Source organism: Prunus persica, chromosome G7, assembly GCF_000346465.2.
Source record: "Prunus persica cultivar Lovell chromosome G7, Prunus_persica_NCBIv2, whole genome shotgun sequence".
Classification (NCBI taxonomy): Eukaryota; Viridiplantae; Streptophyta; class Magnoliopsida; order Rosales; family Rosaceae; genus Prunus; species Prunus persica.
The window spans coordinates 12,241,858-12,261,138 of record NC_034015.1 but is presented as its reverse complement, the minus strand read 5'-3'; the positions used below and the strand labels follow the sequence as shown (position 1 = coordinate 12,261,138).

Below are 19,281 nucleotides of genomic sequence, written 5' to 3'. Positions count from 1 at the left end.
TTTCCTTGATAATATTCCTAATATATTGATAAAATACAATTTAATCAATAAAAAGTAAAGACCCACATATCATATCAATACAAGCACTCACATTAAATTATGTAACTAAAACACTATTTAGTAAATAGTGTTATTACTAACAACTAAAAATACTTAGTGATAAATCGTGACCTATAAGTTAGGAACATAAATTAGAAGACTACCTATAAGTCAGATACAAAAATAGACAAAATTGTATGTTACCTTTAAAAAAGAAAATGTACATAAAATACTATTACAGATTGTCAATATATATATATATATACCTATGCAATATGCAATAGGCAATACGCAATATGACATAAATGACTATTACCCAACTCAAGTCATAATGGGTAACATTGAAATGAAAAATGATTTTAAAAATAAAATAATAAAAAGATTACATCATAAAATATTTTAAAATGAATGTAATTCTATGTGGCACAAAAGTCAAAGAACTTGGATCGAAGTCGCCAAATATAAGGATTAAATCTAATTTCTCAATAGGAATTTGAATCTATATCTACTTTTCTATAGTTTATTTAAGGATCAATATCCTAAAACTAATTTAATATAATATACAAATAAAAGAGATAAAGATGGAGTGGGGGCCTGGGACCACATTGGTCCCATGCTAGCTCCAGCCCTGCTCCCTACCGACCTCCCCTCTCTTCCCTCCCCCCTCAACCCAAAAGCCACACCTATAGCGTTATGACTCTCTTTGAATTATCCGGTTGAATGTGAACCTCATATGAAAATATAAAAGTTTTTATCCACTTGAATATAGATTAAAATTGAACCAAATAAAACATTTTAAACTTCAAATCACCCTCAGTCGACATAGAGTCCCGACTCCCACTAACAATATACACTACAAATCTATTATATATTCCAGTGTAAGATTTGGTGAGATTTCACCCTATCATGAATAAAACAAGTATAGTACTCATCAGCCTTCATCGACATAATAGACACCAAGAGATACCAATACTTTATAGGAAAATCCAAATTAACCAAAATAGAGGGACCCTGAGCTTTAACGTAAAAGTTAATTTAAGCCAAATTTAAAATTGCAAATCACTATTGCCACAGCCCACGTGAACTAATGTTATAATCAAATGAAACCATTTACTAATGTCAAATAGGGTTTGGTCTTCCCTCAACAAGTAAAAAAATATTACGCATTGCCTTGACCGCAAGCCATGCAAGTTGCTAAAACAATTGCAGGTTAAACCATTTGTGATGGCAAAATAAGTGATATATAATTGGAAATTATTGCATGTATGTGCACAGCATGGTGTGGCATGTGGTGGTGGTGTTGACGGTGGTGATGGTGGTGGTGGCCATAGATTAGTCAGAATCAAAGCCGAAGCACTAGGAGAAGCTCGACCTCAGCCATTTTCAGGTCTAGACACAAAGTGTAGCTGCACGTTTAAGTCATGGTTGAGCATCTACACTTGGCTCGGATAGACAACTCTCATAATCACTCTCACTATCGACTTACAATTTTATGGTTATATTATTCTTTTGTGTGACTTTCATTTAAGGTGTTTTTTTTATCTATCACGAATAGGCTATGTATTCTTCCGATCGCATCATTTTTTAAATTCAATCAATATCATCCTCGTCCTTGTCTCACACATCAATGTCATGTAGTGTCAAATGCGTCCAAATTATTATTATTATTTATAATTAAAGGTAATATTGTCAAATTTCTAACTTCTGTCAATTAATTTTGAAATATTCAATTAAGAAAAAAAAAAACTTGGAAGAAAAATAAAAACCGGCAGCCCCCTAATCACAGCCACCCTACCTAGCCCATCAAGCCACCACCATCAACCACCTCTCTCTCTCTCTCTCTCTCTCCCTCCCCACCCACCCCCATCCGCGCCCTCACCCCACCCCTTCCCATGCGACTCAACCCCATCCCAACCACAGTGCACCCCAGCCAACCCACACATAGCCCCACCACCTCAGGGAGATCAATGAGAGAGAGAGAAGGGGAGGTGTATGGTATTTTGACAATATTTCCATCATGAGTTGGTGTGTTTCGATGATATTGCCCTCAATTTGGACGGAGAAATGAATGGAATTGACGTTAAGGATGACATTGATGTGCAGGATATATAAGAAGATGAGAATGACATTAATCGAATTTGAAGGACAGAGACCAAAATGATGTGTTTACAACAGTACAGGGACTACAACGTTAATGATTATGATACCTTAATCACCTCACTCAACAAAAATTAGCCCATCCTACTCCAACATCTCTCACGATAGAAGCCAGACAAGTATATGGGGGGAAATTTTTTGGTTCCGTCCTTGTCCTTATGGGTGTCACTGTCAACTCCTTTACATAGGCACTAATGTGCACAATATGAGTACTGTGTGTGCATGCTTCAAATAACCCTAGGCAAAAGATCCAAAATCCAGCTTAGAGTTGAGAGTGCCCTCCACAATCCAAGTTGGTGGAAGCTGGCGTGATAGTGATTGTTGTAAGGTTGCCATTGTTAAAAGTCGAGCTCCGTACCTCAAATTCGCAGGAGAGCGGTCCTGCATTTGTTGTATTGTTTCCATCATAATACTTTTTGCCAAAATTATCTATGGGTCGACCACATTTTTTTTCTTCTTTTGCTTGGAAGGTCAGCCACCACATGCCAACACAAGCAATGATTCAAATAGAAAATGGGAGAAGAAAATGATGTTTACTGCTCCATCTTACAACTCTCTGTTGTACAAGTGGGGGATGAAAGTAAAAAGAAAAGGTCAAGAGAGAGCATAGGACTTACCGAGAAGTGTGAAGTGCCATTTAACTCTTAATCTAGTGGTATTTCTCTTCTCAATGCCAGAAGATCGGTTGAAAATTCGAACCGTGCTAGAAGATCGGTTGAAAGTTCAAACCGTGCTAGAAGATCGGTTGAAAGTTCAAACCGTGCTAGAAGAGATAAACCTAACAACCATATGATAATATGCTACACCACAATACCAGCAATACCCAAAGTTTTTTTCCTAATGGCAAGTTTTTGGTATGACATAGTATGGTGGTGGTGGTGTTCATACCTAAGGCCTCCTCCTCTAGAAGCTAGATTCTATCAATTATTGGTTGGTTCCAATTTAAGGATCAATTGCCTTCTTGGTCATCAGTAATAATACTGAGGATCTTAAACTTTTTTAAAGAAAAAAACAAAACACTTTATTCAAATCCATGCGAATCTTATCATTGTTCTATTTTGTCACATTCTTGTTTTGTCAGATTCCAAATATGATCATTGACTTCTATCCAAGTCTCCCGGCAAATGCATTGAGTCATAGAAATTCACGACCTACCCTAAAGCCTATCCAATAAAGCCTCGAGCCATGCAACATCCACCCCATTGGCCAACAAGAGCCAATTGACCTCTCTTTCACATGATCATATGAATTACAATATTTTTCTTCCTTTTCTTTTAACTTCAATCACCGTCTACTACTTCTAATCTATTGAGAAGTCTTGAGATTGACTATAACTAAAGGGAAGCCATAAGTTTAGACCCTTAGGCTGCATTTGGTTCATGGGAAAATGGATTTGGGAATGGGAAATTATTTGCTTTCCCATGAATGGGGTAAGTAATCTAATGGAAAAACATTAGAGAAAGGAGTAAATGGGAACAAGGAATAGAAGTTGACAAAGCTCTTAAAATGCTTAAAGAACAAAGGAACATTAAGCCTGCCATATCAAAGCCAACATAAGTTTGTTCATTTCTACCAGCATAAAGAGGAGGGGCTTGTTTAGTGTTTAAATTTAACTCTGACTAATTTGGCTCACATTTATCTTTGAACTAGACTCCAGTCATAAGATACTAACAGAAATGTATAATATTCAACTAAAATGAAGCTTAATACGATCCAGTTACAAACGAAAATATTTAATCTATAGCTGGCAGACAGGTTTTCACCTTAACCCCTTCTATGTATTCCCTCTTATAAGAGATAAGGGCGGCCTGGGAGACCAATTAAGATTACAAGTACTTCAGAGAACTATATGAAACCATATCCGCTTCATTTCTCTATTCCGACAGCGACTGGACGGGTAATGGTAGACATAGGGGTGCACACATGCATATCCATGCATAAAGAGAGTAAGCACTTAAAAACAAACATGAGAAGGGATAAGCTTTCCTGGATTCATAGTATTGTTCGGATCTAATGCTGCTTTTATTCTTTTCATTGTCTTCAAAGCCTCCATCCCCAATTCTTGTTCCAGATACTGAAAGCGAAAAAGAGAATCGCTTTAGAATAAAGAATATACCCAGTCTTCAAGCTAAGTCCATTATTGTAATGGTCCCAACCATCAAGTTTATTTATAATTTTTGCTCTATACCAACTATCCCTTTCAATGTATGCCTGGGACATTAGCCAGAAACGGCAGTTCCAAAGCATAATATTCATCTGACTAATATACTAATGGCTGGATTCCACATTCCAAAGCATATGACCATACCTATTTTACATTAAATGGCTAGCAAGTCCACAGATAAATTAAGTACCTTCATTTTTCCTGTACCAACGCCATGTTCACCCGTACATGTTCCTGCTCAGTTGTCAAATACCAACTTTTAGCACCATAATTAGTCAACCATTGTGGTTTAATAATATTTGGCCAGTGGAAAACCTAAAAGAATTAACTGACTTGGGATAACATCAACTATTGGCGACTACATGTAGATATAATAGATTAACAAAATTAACATGTATAGATACCAAGAAAGAGAATCCGAAAAAGATATTTTTAATAATAGCCACTTTCCATAGCCCCTCAATAATTCATTGACTTGGAGAATAGGAAAATTCTAAATTGGGCCCCAGAATTGTTCGTACCTTCCATTGACAAGGCAGTATGGACCATAAAATGGTTTAGTCTCTGTGCTTCTTGTCGATGTTCTTCATTGTTAGGGTCAAAAAGAATCACTGTGTGGAAGTTCCCATCACCAGCATGAGCAATAACTGTGCTGTTGTTAGGAAAAAAAAAAAGGCACTACAACAGTTAGTCCATATAATCGTCCAGGCTATCGGTGAACAACAATATATTTCATCATAACTTCTCTCCTGAATAATATGGGAATACAGACATTTGACTTTATATTACCAAATCAGTTCTGATGCATCCAGCTCTTGTTTGGACCTTGATATCAATTCTGCAAGGCACGATAGAGGAACACATACGTCCTGCACATAGTGAAAAGTAAAACATAAATAAAAAAAAGCACCTTTGAGAATCGAAGGAAACCAAAAATGTGAGTTTAACAACCCATAAACTATTTCTTTGTATTTAATATAATTCCATGTATGCAACTGAAGAGAATTAGGAAGCATAGGAAACCGTTGAAACTTTAGGAACTTGTAATGAAAAACTTAAGTTAATTTTCAAAAGATCCACCAGGTTGCCTGAAAGGATGAAAGGTAAGAAAAGAAAACAAAGCAAGATTCTTAAGAATCCTTCCCCTTTCACACGCAATATATTCTTTTCTTCTCTACTATGCTCTTACTGAGCTAACAAGGAAAAATGCTTTTAGAGAAATGGCAGCATATAAAACATGTACAAAGCAACGAATTAAATTAATAGAACAAGAGAAAAACATCCTAGTGGTCACCCCATCTCTCCCCCCACCCCCCCACCAAAGTTAAAAAGAAAAAGAAAAAGCACAGGAATATACGCCATGTCAAGCATAAGCACATGTAGGATTCACTGATTGCTCTCAGTAGCATATTCTGATAGCAATGTTCGAACTCATTTAAAATGTTTGGCAACTTTATATGCAGAGATAAACAAATGCACATAAAAGTCCAGAACTATAATTCAAATATACTGATATTAACTGACCGAAATCATTGCCTCGAAATTAGGCTCCATTGCAAAGCATGCCCAAAGTGCCTCCTTCCTCATCTGCATGTAACAAAATATTTAAATATAGAGTAAGACAACAAGGACTAGCTGGATCTATCAAAGAACTCAACTATCTACGTCAGAAATATAATATCAAAACAATTTGAAATCAAGCTGCAATTAACCTGTAAGTTTGGACAATACGTGCACCCAGAAACATAATTCTTTCAATAGAAATGAATATGCAGCCACATATTTTATTCAGTGAAATATCAAATAGCGAGGACAAGAATCTACAAGCCAAAGCGCGGCATATGACAAAATACTTGATTTTTTATTTGCACTTGCCCCAATTTTGAAAGCCAATAAGTGATAAAGTAATAAAATCAAGTGTGATTTTTTTCGTTGAGTATGGTTCAAACAAAAGAAATTGTAAGTTCCATAAATAAAGAGCACACATAACGCCCCGGTGATATTAGTAGTGGAACCATTCATTATATATTGCACTTTATTTAGTCAAGTTTCCGATGTGGGGCTTGTATTCTTCAACACGCCTCCTCACGTGAGACCATCACATAGTGGGCCACGCGTGGAACCAAGTCCACATCGGAGTCAATCATTTAAGCCCAACATGTGAACACCACATATTGGGTGAGGAGTAGGGGTAAACATTCAAGCCCAACATGTGACACATATTAGGTAAGCATAAAGGCCCAATTCAGGACCAGTCAATCAACCCGCTCTAATACCATGTTAAAGTCAGAGAGCCAGACCAGCGGCCCACTACTAACAACACAGATATTGTCCCCAAATTAACTACCTACAAAGCTCAGTAGGTGTGGGGTTTTATCACAAAAGGCCTTGGTGATACTAGTAGTGGAACCATTCATTATATATGGTATTTTATTTAGTCAAGTTTCCGATGTGGGACTTATATTCTTCAACACATACAAAGAGAGATTGACCAACCACAAACCCACAACTGACACAAGAAAAGAATTCCATTTACTTCTTGTACACCAATCAAGTATTGAATACCTTCCAAAGTTCCTTTTTAGTTTCAGGATCTTCCGCAAAAACAAAGTCTGACCCGTTGTGTTCAGAAGCAATCTTCTTAACTATAAGGGTTTGTTCACGGGAATATGCCTCTGAAAAACATAAAGAAAAGAAATCGAGAATCACAAGAAGTAGAGAAGTCATCTTAATAACTTTTTTTGTAAAATGAAATGTCAATGTTGACTTGATGGGAAGAGGGGCAGGGGTTCAACAAAATAAAGCCTGTGGTCATAATGAAAATACTATTTCTTGGTTCCTTGCTGAGCATACTAATCTAGCTCTTCTAGTGCAATTGATCGTAGAAATTTGGCATCCACTTGGACATGAATATTCTCTCTTGTTTCCCTCATTTTTCTTTTTCTTTCCCCATATTTTTTTCTCCAGGAAACAGGTACAGCCAGGGCCAATTAAAGAATCAGCAGTTGATCCAAGAGGCAATTACAGACCTTTACCTACTAAGATAATCAACTGCATTTTTCAACGCCTATATAATAGGATTAAGTCAGTTAGAAACTAGAGCATGAACTGCCAGATTCCACCTTGATGTTCCCTGTGTGTCAAATCATTTGTAAATTTCATGACTTCGTCATATATCGAGAGAGGGAAAAACGAAATAGTTTTTTGACATCGGGTGCAGTTAGCTCAATTGTAGAAATGTTCTCCTTTTAGAAATATATTTAGCCAAAAATAAATAAAAACAGTACATGACAGCCAAGACAGAAAAGAAGAGACCCTATTTCACCTGTGCCTATAAATTCGAACATTAAAGTCGGAGTTTCAGGCAAACTCTTCCCATTAGCAATGTTGATAGCCCTCACTTGAACCTCATCCAGTAGTTCAACCCTTGACACCTAATGATTATGAAGAGGAAATCTATGAAGAATTTAAAACGTTAATGCATATATGTTAGCAGCTAAAGCTCTACCTGTATTCCAGACAGCATAGTAGCAATAGCAACATCTGCTGCATCCTTAACTGTAGGAAAATTACACACAGCAACCTGCAAATTTCTGTCACAATTAATAATGGAATGCTATATAAAAGTACCTTTAAACATAATTGTAAGTGAGGATGATGTAACTGCAAGAATTAATCAACTTAGATGAAAATTTCTCGTGGAAGGGAGAAATCATAATATTAATGAATATCATAGGAGAGGTCCAAAGAGAGGTCACATTTTTTTTTTCAGAAAAATGAAGTTTTTAGATATAATAGAAGACCTATCAGCATACCACTGAATATTGTGGAATTTTTTGAAGCCGTAAAGTGACTTCTGTTATTACACCAAGAGTTCCTTCACTACCAATCACCAGGCGGGTTAAATCATACCTATGACATGCATATTTTATAAGGCTCACAACATGACTGAGTTTCCAAGAATCTCCTAGAAGATAAACCACATCTCTATTTGAAAAAAACTTAAAACGAACCCTGCAGCACTCTTTCGAGCACGAGATGCAGTCTTCACAACATCTCCATTTGCAAGAACTACCTGGAAGATAAACAACATAAGAAAACAGAATAACACATGTGATCCAAGCTGTTTGTTCATTGTCCAGAAGCTTTAATGAAAGGAGAAAATCCTGATCATCTGTTTGTTCATTGTTAATGTTGTGGTATTTAATATTCAAGGAGGCTGGGTGATTCCAGAAGGGTGTTATTCAGTGCTTTGTGAAAATATTGCTACTTTTCGTAAAGGAAAGAAGGCTAAAGTGTTGTTGGGTTGCTGCAGGATGGCTCTTTTGTGGGTAGTATGGATGGAGAGGAATAGAAGGATTTTTCACTGTAATAAGGGGTGGGATAGAAGAGCTTTGGGAGAGGGTGATGTTTTTTTCTTCACTTTGGGCTTCTGCTTCATCAGAGTTCAGGGACCTTTCGCTCTTTTCTACTCTGCTATACTGGAAGGCATCTATTGGATAACTCCTTTGTTATATTTTCGTTTGGGATTCTTCACTCTCTTATTTATGCTAGATTGTAAGGAAGCTTTTGGTTAGTTTCTTTATTGTAAGGAAGCTTTATTTTGTTTGTTGGCGGACTCCTTGTTCACTTTCTTGTACTCTTTTAATTTTTCTATTTGTTTCTTCTAAAAAATAAAAAGTGTTTCAAGCATTAGTAAAAATAATCAAACCTTGAGACTGATGACATTATCACGCATGGTTCCATACCTACATTCTAAAAACAAAATCATTAAAATGAATAGTAAACCAGACCAAAGAAGCTAAAATTTATGTGCTAAGACCCCAAACATAAGATTAAAGAAAAGAAATATTACTACCACAGAATGAGTAGCTTGAACGTTAAGTTAGAGAGAGAGAGAGAGAGAGAGAGAGAGAGAGACCCAGGGCACGTAAAAGAGGTCCTAAAGAAAGTAGACAGCAGGGCGGCTAATGTTAGGAGGAGACATGTGACAAAATCTACCATTCATCTTCAAAATTTACCAGATCTCATTGATGTTATTATGAGTTCCTTGTAAAACACGTATTTATGCCTAAGTAATGATAAAGGATATCACATGACACGTATCAACAAGAACAGGTAGAGCTAAGGTAGCATCATCTGAGCTTAAACCAATAACTTCCATAAGACACTGAATTAGGTGCTAATTTAAAGAGTTTCTTTATATAAAAGGTTAAAGCTCAGTCAAGGGCCTTGTATATTAGCACTGAAAGAGTTAAAATGCATTTATTCAATTAAGTTTAATTACACCAGTAAACAATCAGAAAGCAATCTCACATGTAATGAGTCAAAGGATAGTGAGTCGATCACAAAATTAAAAGCTAAAAGAGCAGAATAACTACCTAACAGCTAGGGATCCAGAGCAACGTGTAGCACACATTCCTCCAATTGTTGCACCAGGCCCTGCTAGTCAACAATGATGAAATACATGAAAATGGAAATAGCACATTTACTTAAGAGAAAGAAAAAGGACACCTTATGGAGGAATGAAATACATCAAAACATTATCTTTACCTATAAAAAAAACATTAAAACATAGTATGGTGCTTAGTTACTCTCACCACATTCAAGTGAAAATGATGTTCAAAAGCTAAGACAAAGAATTATAGTAACTTAAGGAGTTTCTCCTCAAATTTCATGCATATAACTCAAATGGCCATGCGGAAACACCAAAAAGTAGCACTTTTAAACAAAAGCTTTCAAGCTCATTGAAAATGCATATTAAACATTAATGAGGAAACTGATGATAACACATACCTTGATGATGGAAACAAAACAACGTTCCAGGTAAGGTTTTTTGGTTAGCCCAAATGTCAAGTAAACACAACTATATTGTAAATTTGAAATTATTTGACCTTCGTGGTTTGGTTCCAACTTGGCCTTAGAAAGAGAAGGTACTAGGGTCAACATATGAGTATGAGCAGGTTACTCATTTAAAGCAAATTGAAACTGTGTATATAACCAATTCATATAGATAACAACCTCCAAATACATGCACTAAGAACCAGATAATGCTTTGACACATGCATTGCATTCATACAGCTTCTGATGCCATGTTTTATACATAATGCACCACTAGCATGCATTTTAAAAGGAAAAAAAAATATTCTTCAAACAGTGTATCAAATAAAATTGAAAAACAATTAATAAATCCCATGGATAGATTACAGTGTTTGATATGAACAATAGCCATTACCCAAAAAGAGAAACCAAACTAACCTGGATCCAGGGGAAAGAATAGACCATAAGGCTCCAGGTATTCATTAAGCTCCATCCATCCAACCCCAGGCTCAACAACCACATCCATGTCCTCAACATGTAATGCTTTAACACGCTAAAATTTGAAAATTTTGGGGAATATGAATTAGACACAGAAAAGAAAATTGCCCACAGAGGGATATGAATTAGACACATTCATAATTTAATCTAGTCTATAAACTTTGCTGCTAATCCCAATATTAGAAGGAAATATGTGATGTATGTTACACAGACAGTATTGATTCCAGATCTGCATATATTAAAACTGAAGAAAACTTGGAACTTTATTAGGATCATGCACTGAAGCAACAAGTTGAGAGATCTAAAAGTTAATCATTTTACAATCTTGCTAGTTGCATACTGAACCTCAAGTTACAAAAGGCAGTTACTATCATGAGCTTTACTTATTGCGAAAAATCAGGACTGACAGTAGACGAATTGGCAGGTGAAGAATATTTTAATTGTGAAAAATAAAAGTTTTTATACTAAATCGCACTCGGTGCATATACATACATTCATTAATGACATGTCTATGCAAACCCCTCCATTGGGAGACAAGGTGTGACCCTCAAGTGATGTAGCTCCACCATATGGTACAATGGGTACCTGATTTACATAAAAAGCAAAAGCAGTTAGTATTTTTAAGGTAAATTTAATTGTCCAACACCAGTGAAGTTAGAAAGCAAAATACACGAGATCAGATGCGTGCTCCTTCACGTATTGTTTTCAATCACAAAGTTCATGTGAGAATTATATTCACTACATTATTGGGTTCACAATCCCAAGAGAAAAGTGAAATTTTAAACATTCAAAAGCATAACAAGTAACACGGATTAAAAGAAAACAAAGAGGGTAGAAAATCATTAAATTTATGAAGGAAGGAGAATTTCAGACCTTATGCTTGTCACATGAATTGACTATCTTAGAAACTTGCTCTTCGGACCTGAAAATTATGAATCATCTGTGGTGAAGATTGGAATTACATACATAATAATATTTAGACGGCATATTTTCCTGTGAAAACTATCATCACATGTTGAAGAGTCTTCAATCTTAAGTTGACAGAACCACCAAGGGAAAACAAAAGAAGCATAAAGGAAAATCTTTATGGCATTGAAGTGGAGGTGAAGCATGACTCTCACCTAGGGAAAACAACCACATCAGGAATATTAACTGCTTTGTGAAAGCTGTTTTGTGGTTTTCCATGGTTATACCTCTCCTCATAATCCAGTGTCATATTATCCTACACAACCAGATATCATTATCAATAATATCATAAACCCATCTGAAAAAACAGCAGGGATTTTCAAACTGAAGAAAGAAAACAATGAATTGAACAGATTGCCAAATTGGGTAAATGCAATACTTGACAAATAGCCTTCAATTCATCAATAAGCTCTCGTGGGACTTCCTTGTGCGAGCCTTTAACCACTAACTCGGCGCTATTGGACCAAAGACAGAGTCTTTAAATAACTATTTAAACAAAATAACACAAACGTGATTGAAATGAAAGAAAGTTACCGAGAATTGACACTGGGAGCTTCACAGAGTGATGGGTCTGACTGGGGATGGAGGGCAAGTGATCCAGCTGAGACTGCGAGAGCAATTGGAAGCAGCGAGCGCGACCAGAATAGAAATGGGTTTCTTGTGCTCTCAGAGTTTATGGTTGTCTGAGTTCTGACAAGCTTGCGGGACACTGAGGTTCGTAGAGCCAAGGAGTTGAAGAAGCACTTTGAGGAACAGCGTAGGCGAGAGAACCACGACGACATTGCCATGGTGGATGTGAGAGAGAGAGAGAGAGAGAGAGAGAGAGAGAGAGAATGGGCGGTGTTCGAGTGTTTGATCAAAGGCTTGGTGATTACATTATGGGCATGTTTACGTATCAGTAATGGGTATGGGAGGAAAGGGAATGATTTCCATTCCTGACTTCCCCTGCGTTTACTTGCAATCAGGAATGAAAAAATAAGTGGGCCCCACCTCAAAATCCGTAATCACATTCCCTCAAAACTAGGTATCAGATCGACTAGGGGGGACTAGTCGATACGATTCCCATTCCTGCTTTCTCTTATTAACTTCCAAAAATACCCTTACCACTTTACTATAATTCCAAAATAACTCAAACCCTAAAAAAAATAAAAATACACGCCAGAAGGAGTTCAAACAACTCAAACCCTTAACGTTACAACACAGGTGACTTCTTTTGTGAATTTTATCTCACTTGATCAAAGATTTCTTAACCAGGTTAGCTTGTCTAGCTTTTGGTTCAGAATAAATTGCTGATAATTTTCTTTGATAACGGATTCCCTCTTACTGATTAATTCAAAACCCCTTTTCCTATAGCTTTTGGTTTTGGGTGAATTTTATATATGTGATGTGGTGAAAATGTGTAGGGCATTTTAGTAATCAAATTAATTTGGATTCTGATTCATGAAAATTAGTAAACAATAACAATGGGAATCAACCCCATTCCTTTACTAATTTCGTATGTTTAGTAAACAGCTTAATGGGAATGATTCTTCCCATACCGATTCAGTAGTTCCCCGATTCCTAAATTATCTGATTCCTTACTTTCTCCATTACTGATACGTAAACATGCCCTATATGTATTTGATAGAACAGACGACGAACTGGACTTTGTTAACCGATCACTGTGCTCAATGCAAAGATGTCAAAACACTTGGATTTTAGCATGGTAGGAGGGCCACTAACAGTAACATTTTATTATAAAAGTGACATGAATACAATCACTGTGACAAATGAATGTCTAATTACTCTATTTTTTTATTATAACAGTAACATTTGGATTTTGGCATGGTGTTTTTATTCCTTATTATTTGGCCTGCGGGCTCATGGGTCGATGGAAGCTCGGTTGGCCCATTAAAAAAAGTTCGATCCGGTCTATTATGGGTTTTGAGATGGCTCCACCCACCTTGGGTTGGGCTAGGCTTGGGCTTGAGTGTCTGAAACCTGGCCTGGCCCAGCCCGATTAAGCCCAAGAAAGCCAGATCCGGCCCGTTAGGCCCATATATATATAATTATGTATAAATAAAAGTTTAGGATTATGATTATATCACTTAAATCACATATATAATTTGTTTCATTTCATTTACTTTTCTTTACTCATTCCTAGTTTATAATTTGATGATTAGCACATTAATTTGTGTCAATTATTAATACAACAATTATATATATAAATAAGATTAACAACATATCATATCACCAAATATAATCATATCACGAAACATAATCGTACCACCAAATATAAGCTTTTCTTGAACACATCACCAAACATTTGCATATTTATTCACACCATTCTTTAAAAAAATATTTTTTTGATACTTATTATTTTTTAAAATTATTTCTTAAAACGTATTACGGTCTAATAATGTAATAACCTCAAAAATAATACTTGATTTTATTATTTTTGTGGAAAATCTTATTAAGTTGTGTGACTTTATTGGGTGTTTTATGAATTTGGTTTGATGTGAAAATATTAGAATTAAGTGAGTTTAATCTCAAATTTGGACTAAAATGCCCTTATGATTAAGTTTATGATTTTTTTCAAATGAAGTAGGCCCGTTGGGCTTAGCTCGGCTTGGCCCGATGGGCTTTCTCAAGCCCAGCCCATGGGTCGAGCTTGGGCTTTGAATTTTCTAAATTCAGCCCGATATTTTCTCTTTCCTCTTTAAAGCTCGGCCCGGCCCATTGACGAGCCCTAGGTGCTTTTAACATTTTCCACTTAATTTTACACTCACTGTGACAAATGAATGTCTAATTGCTCTATTATTTTATTATAAAAGTGAATAAGGTTATAAAAAAAAAATTGTAAGAAGTAAAAGTTTATCTTTCTTTTTCAAACTCAATTTTGAACCGTCTTGGAACGAAGTTGAACCCCAAAATTAGGAGAAATTATTGTATGATATATGAGTACAAACACATGATATAATTCGGTGTAAAAATATAGGTGAAAGAAAGGGTTAATATTTTCCACTTCTAAAATATAATATCATGTTATAAAACTAAGGGAGAAAATGTTGAGAGAAGTGATATGCTAAAGATAAAGTTTCACCATGTTTATTCTACTTTCATTTTTGGTATAGCCACCTATTTATAGGATTACAAGATAGGAGATTGAATACTATCATTTACAATATAACTATAGGTTACAAGCACTAATTACAAATACTTAGTGCATAGGTTACATAAAATTCAAAGCATGGAATACTAAGAGGTATGGTGGTCATCCACCAACTCATCTATTTACAATACTTCCTCTTGAATGTCTACCATACAATGACATAGTTGCCTCATTAAAAACCTTGCTTAGAAAACCCAGTGGGACTAAATCAAAGACGAGGGAAAAAGAGTGCAACTCTTTTCTAAATCATTGATATGGTGTTGGACATGCTTATGTTGACTCGTTAAAATCTTGCTAGGAAAAACTTAGTTTGACAAAAACCTAGTTGAAGGGAAAAAGAGTACAATGTGCATATGTCCTAATGTAGTAGAATTGGCATGCTCCCCCTGATTTTCATTAACTTCTGGAATTTAGGCTTTATAAAAGCTTTGGTAAAAAGGTTCGCCAAATTATCTTGTGAAAGAATTTGTTTGACTCCAATCTCTTGGCTTTCTCTGAAACTATGTCACCTTTGATGAACCCTTCTTTGATTTGAGCAATACAAGCAACATTGTTTTCATACATGATTGTTTATCACACTATTCGACCTTCTTTTCACTTTTTAAATGATTGAACTCTTTAGGAGCATCAACAACTAATCTAATAGTTAGAATATATTACAACAATATCAAATTTGAATTCAAAATACCCAAACCCTTAGTGTCAACTCTTAATTAAGAATATTGTGGTACTTTATATCCTTCAAGTGGTCACTTCATCCGATATATCTCAAATATTTCACGAGCTTTAAGGATTTCCATGCACCATATAGTCTTAATAAATATGCATTTAACACATGCTATAAGTTTCGCGTTACAATAACAACTGTATTAATAAATATGGATGCATCTACAATGGGATAGGAGACTAAAACCATGTCTCTACCAGGAAAACTTATGTCATATTAGTGATCATATTTCACTTCACAAACACCATTTCGTAACATTCATACTTAACATTTGTAATTCGGTGTTTGAGCTATAGGTTCAATATTGAACACTTCATATTTAGTAATAAATGGAATTGGCTATTTCCATTTTGGCCAATCACTTAACTTGTTGACATTCATGAAATGAGATTTAATATAATCATAGCCCTTGATGATTGTAGTAGCTACTAAGAAACCAAATGTATTATTAATTCGTGATCCTACAATTCTCATGTGCATGCATAATTTATAAACATCTCATTGCTTTGGGGTACCACTACCTCTTCAGGGGCTTTTGTTCTCACTTATGAGACAAACATCTTTTTTAAGATGAATTATTTAGAGTATGTGGATCATAACCTCTTATAGAGCGTTATTTACGATAGGGCTTGAATTTTTCAAATAATCTCCACTTTTGGGGAGTTAAGTCTTTAGAACCTATATTTCTGTCATGCTCAAGGCATGCATTATATATAGTCACTTATTGTCATGTTAATGGATTGTGATACATGAATATCAATCCATGCTTGCATATGTATAACTTTTATATATACATATATATATATTTATACATGCGCATTATCTTGATGATACAAAAACGAATGTATTCAACGCTAATTCACGATGTTCTTTAGGAATTGCCATTTCTCCCCTTAATGGCGAGAAAATTGTCACACCAATAGTCATCAAAATTTAGGAAAATAAACTCACCATCATTATCGAGTCAAAATGACTTAATTGGATAATATGGGAGTTGTGCTCGTAATTTTCTTGTCAAGAGACAAATATGTGACCATTTTACTACGCACATTCAGTAAAACTGGTGAAGTGGTCCATAATTAAATGTTGTATAGGCTCACAAATTTCCCCTTGAATTATATAAGGAAAGAGGGCTCAAAGTCAATTTTAAGTCTTATGACAGCTTTTCTTTGTGAGCATGCTTTGCAATGATATTTGTTAGACAATATAATATTTTGAGTCTTTAAAAAATGTTCTTACAAATTTATAAAAATATTATGCATCATTGTGGACCATGGATTTCCAACCAATTCAATGTGCCTCAAAGTAGGCTATTTTTCCAAGAAATCATAAAATTTGAGTTTTTGATAATTCTTCTCATGGATATAGAACTTCAGGTTCTATGAAGTTCAAATGGCAAATAGGCACAAAGAAGTAATGAACTCCATGTTCATACATGGTATTAAGATTCATGAAAAACTATGAACTTCAGGTTCATATCAACATATATTCAAAACTTTAGGTTCGAATACGTAGATCCAAATAAATGGAATTAATAGTTATGCTTTGAACTACATGTTCAAATTAATTTTAATGCACTCAAAACTTATGGTTTGAGGATGACATGGAGTAGAATTTTGAGTTATAACTGATATACTTTAATACATATGTCCCAAAACTTCTGGTCTTGTACATAATTAAACATCATAACTAAGATGTTTTGAACTACATGTCACATTTAGGACTTCTTATCCATATATATAAAATACTAAAATGAAAGAAATAAAATACAATAATAAAAGTAAGACAATAATTAAACTGCTGTAAAATAAATAGTTGAAACTTCTAGTTTTAATAAGAGTGATTGAAGAACTTCTAGTCCTATAATTGTCACATTTGTTCAATGTTTAAACTTCAGGTTAAAATCATTATGATATGACCTTCAGGTTCCAATATATGAATTAACAAAATCCCTCTTTCATTCAAGTACATGGTGCTAAAGTTTTTCACAATTTATTGAACACATAAATGTACAGTGGGATTCACAGCTCAAATGAGACTGCACAGCTTATGAGTATCTCCAAATTTATAAACCATAAAAGTGAGAGAACCAACTAATATTTGGTATTGATCAACATGGTTCATGTTAACGTTTTAATCACCTTTTCACTTTGTGAACCATGAAATTATACATGTACATATACATATATAAAAGAATTTTCTAGCCTTTTTAGATGTATAGAAATTGTAGCTTCTGGCCCATTCCTTTATATGTGTAGAATTTAGGATCTTCAAGTCCTTGATTAAATATATTGAGGATCAAGAGTTTGGGCCCTAATTTCTCCTTTTTTTAAGCTCCATCATAACACACATGAAGTGTAACCAATATCATATTTTCGTATAAATGTAAACTATATTTAATAAATAGGCATTGATTGCTTCTGGCAATCATGATTTTATTTACTTATATATATCATACTATATTAAGTAAAGCTGTTACATATATATATACTTTATATCATCAATATATATTATATCATAGGTATATTACTAAAAACAACTAATCATATAATAATATATATTATTATATTAATATATGTATGTAACTAGATAAGGAGAGAAAGCGGAAGACGCATGCTCTCCCAATTCAACTGCCATGCCAGTCCAAGTTCCAGCACGCCTATACTTTTGGGAGAGCATTTCCAACAGACTCTCTATCCTCTCATTCTTAGTTACTTTGGCTAAAAAGAAGGAAAATTCTCCTCCAGCAAACTCCCTACTTGACTCTCTATTTTGGAGAACTAACTTTTGGCTCTCTACATCTACCAAGGTGGAGAGAGAATTTGGCTAGGAGGAGAGGGAAAAAGGGAGAGAGAGATAGAGACATTTGGGAGGTTGATGGGGTTGGGTTTATACCTTTTTATATATAAATATATTGGATTTGCAAGAGAAAGAGAAAGAGAAAGATAAAATAATAATAAAATATTTCAGATTAGCCAAAATAGAGAACATTACTGAAGGAAACACCTTTTAAAGTGGTTTCTATAATAGGCTAAAATTTAGAGACTCTCCTAAAGATGCTCTTAGCATGAGTATTGAATTTTGTAAATATTATAGCAATAATAATATGGGGAGCCTCACTCTCTTATAAAGGAAATTCTTCAAGCCTATGGAGGTGTATTTACCACCGTGAACGCAAAAGACAGACGCCGCCACTACGAGGCGAGGGAGTCGCTTATTTGGTCTTGCAGTGCACTCACTCCCGTTACGAGAATGGAATCACGCCCCACCCAACTCGAGACAAAGACTCCCTACAACTCGCACCAATAGCAACACTGAGCGGCCGGAGGTTGATTGAAAGGGCAGCCCAGCCCCTTCCCTTTCATTTTATTATTGTGATCAAGAGCACACACTGGACCTGACCCACTAATCAACATCTCATCTGGCGCGAAGCAAAAAAGGGAGGGCCCTTCCTTCCCAGCCCAACCCCCCTAGCCGCCTTTGGCTCGTCTCCCTCAGAAATTCTAACTTGATGATACCCCGACCTTTAATCAAGTTTAGTGAAAATTTTTACATTGCTCGGTTAATCAAATAGATCTGCAACAAGAGGAATGGGGTTTTTGTTCTAGGAATGAGTTCAATCTCGTGATCCACCCTCCTTCGTAGTGGCAAGGCAAGGACTTTTCTTGGTTACCTGACTGCTGATTGCTTTCGGAGTTGAAAAGGAAGGGTGTCATAAATTAAAGAAGAGAAAGTGAAAGGCATAGGACTTATCCCTTT

General features: G+C 35.3%; 1 protein-coding gene across 2 annotated transcripts in view; it reads right to left on the bottom strand.

The window, feature by feature from the left end:
• The window catches only part of LOC18771579 (D-lactate dehydrogenase [cytochrome], mitochondrial), a 26,890-nt gene continuing 11,465 nt past the window's right edge, over window positions 3,857-19,281 (bottom strand). The window contains exons 2-19 of one of the 2 annotated variants that reach the window (XM_020568353.1): window positions 12,179-12,476; window positions 12,024-12,099; window positions 11,800-11,900; window positions 11,552-11,600; window positions 11,171-11,263; window positions 10,619-10,733; window positions 9,742-9,802; window positions 9,072-9,108; window positions 8,374-8,435; window positions 8,176-8,272; window positions 7,869-7,943; window positions 7,686-7,794; window positions 6,926-7,035; window positions 5,885-5,947; window positions 5,150-5,229; window positions 4,882-5,012; window positions 4,551-4,594; window positions 3,857-4,270 (exon numbers count right to left, since the gene is read on the bottom strand). In XM_020568353.1, the coding sequence (XP_020423942.1) occupies window positions 4,151-4,270; window positions 4,551-4,594; window positions 4,882-5,012; window positions 5,150-5,229; window positions 5,885-5,947; window positions 6,926-7,035; window positions 7,686-7,794; window positions 7,869-7,943; window positions 8,176-8,272; window positions 8,374-8,435; window positions 9,072-9,108; window positions 9,742-9,802; window positions 10,619-10,733; window positions 11,171-11,263; window positions 11,552-11,600; window positions 11,800-11,900; window positions 12,024-12,099; window positions 12,179-12,432 (1,677 nt within the window). In that variant the 5' untranslated portion in view covers window positions 12,433-12,476 and the 3' untranslated portion in view covers window positions 3,857-4,150. Of the gene's footprint in view, window positions 4,271-4,550; window positions 4,595-4,881; window positions 5,013-5,149; window positions 5,230-5,884; window positions 5,948-6,925; window positions 7,036-7,685; window positions 7,795-7,868; window positions 7,944-8,175; window positions 8,273-8,373; window positions 8,436-9,071; window positions 9,109-9,741; window positions 9,803-10,618; window positions 10,734-11,170; window positions 11,264-11,551; window positions 11,601-11,799; window positions 11,901-12,023; window positions 12,100-12,178; window positions 12,502-19,281 lie in introns of those variants that run through there. The other variant, XM_020568354.1, reaches the window with a different exon arrangement.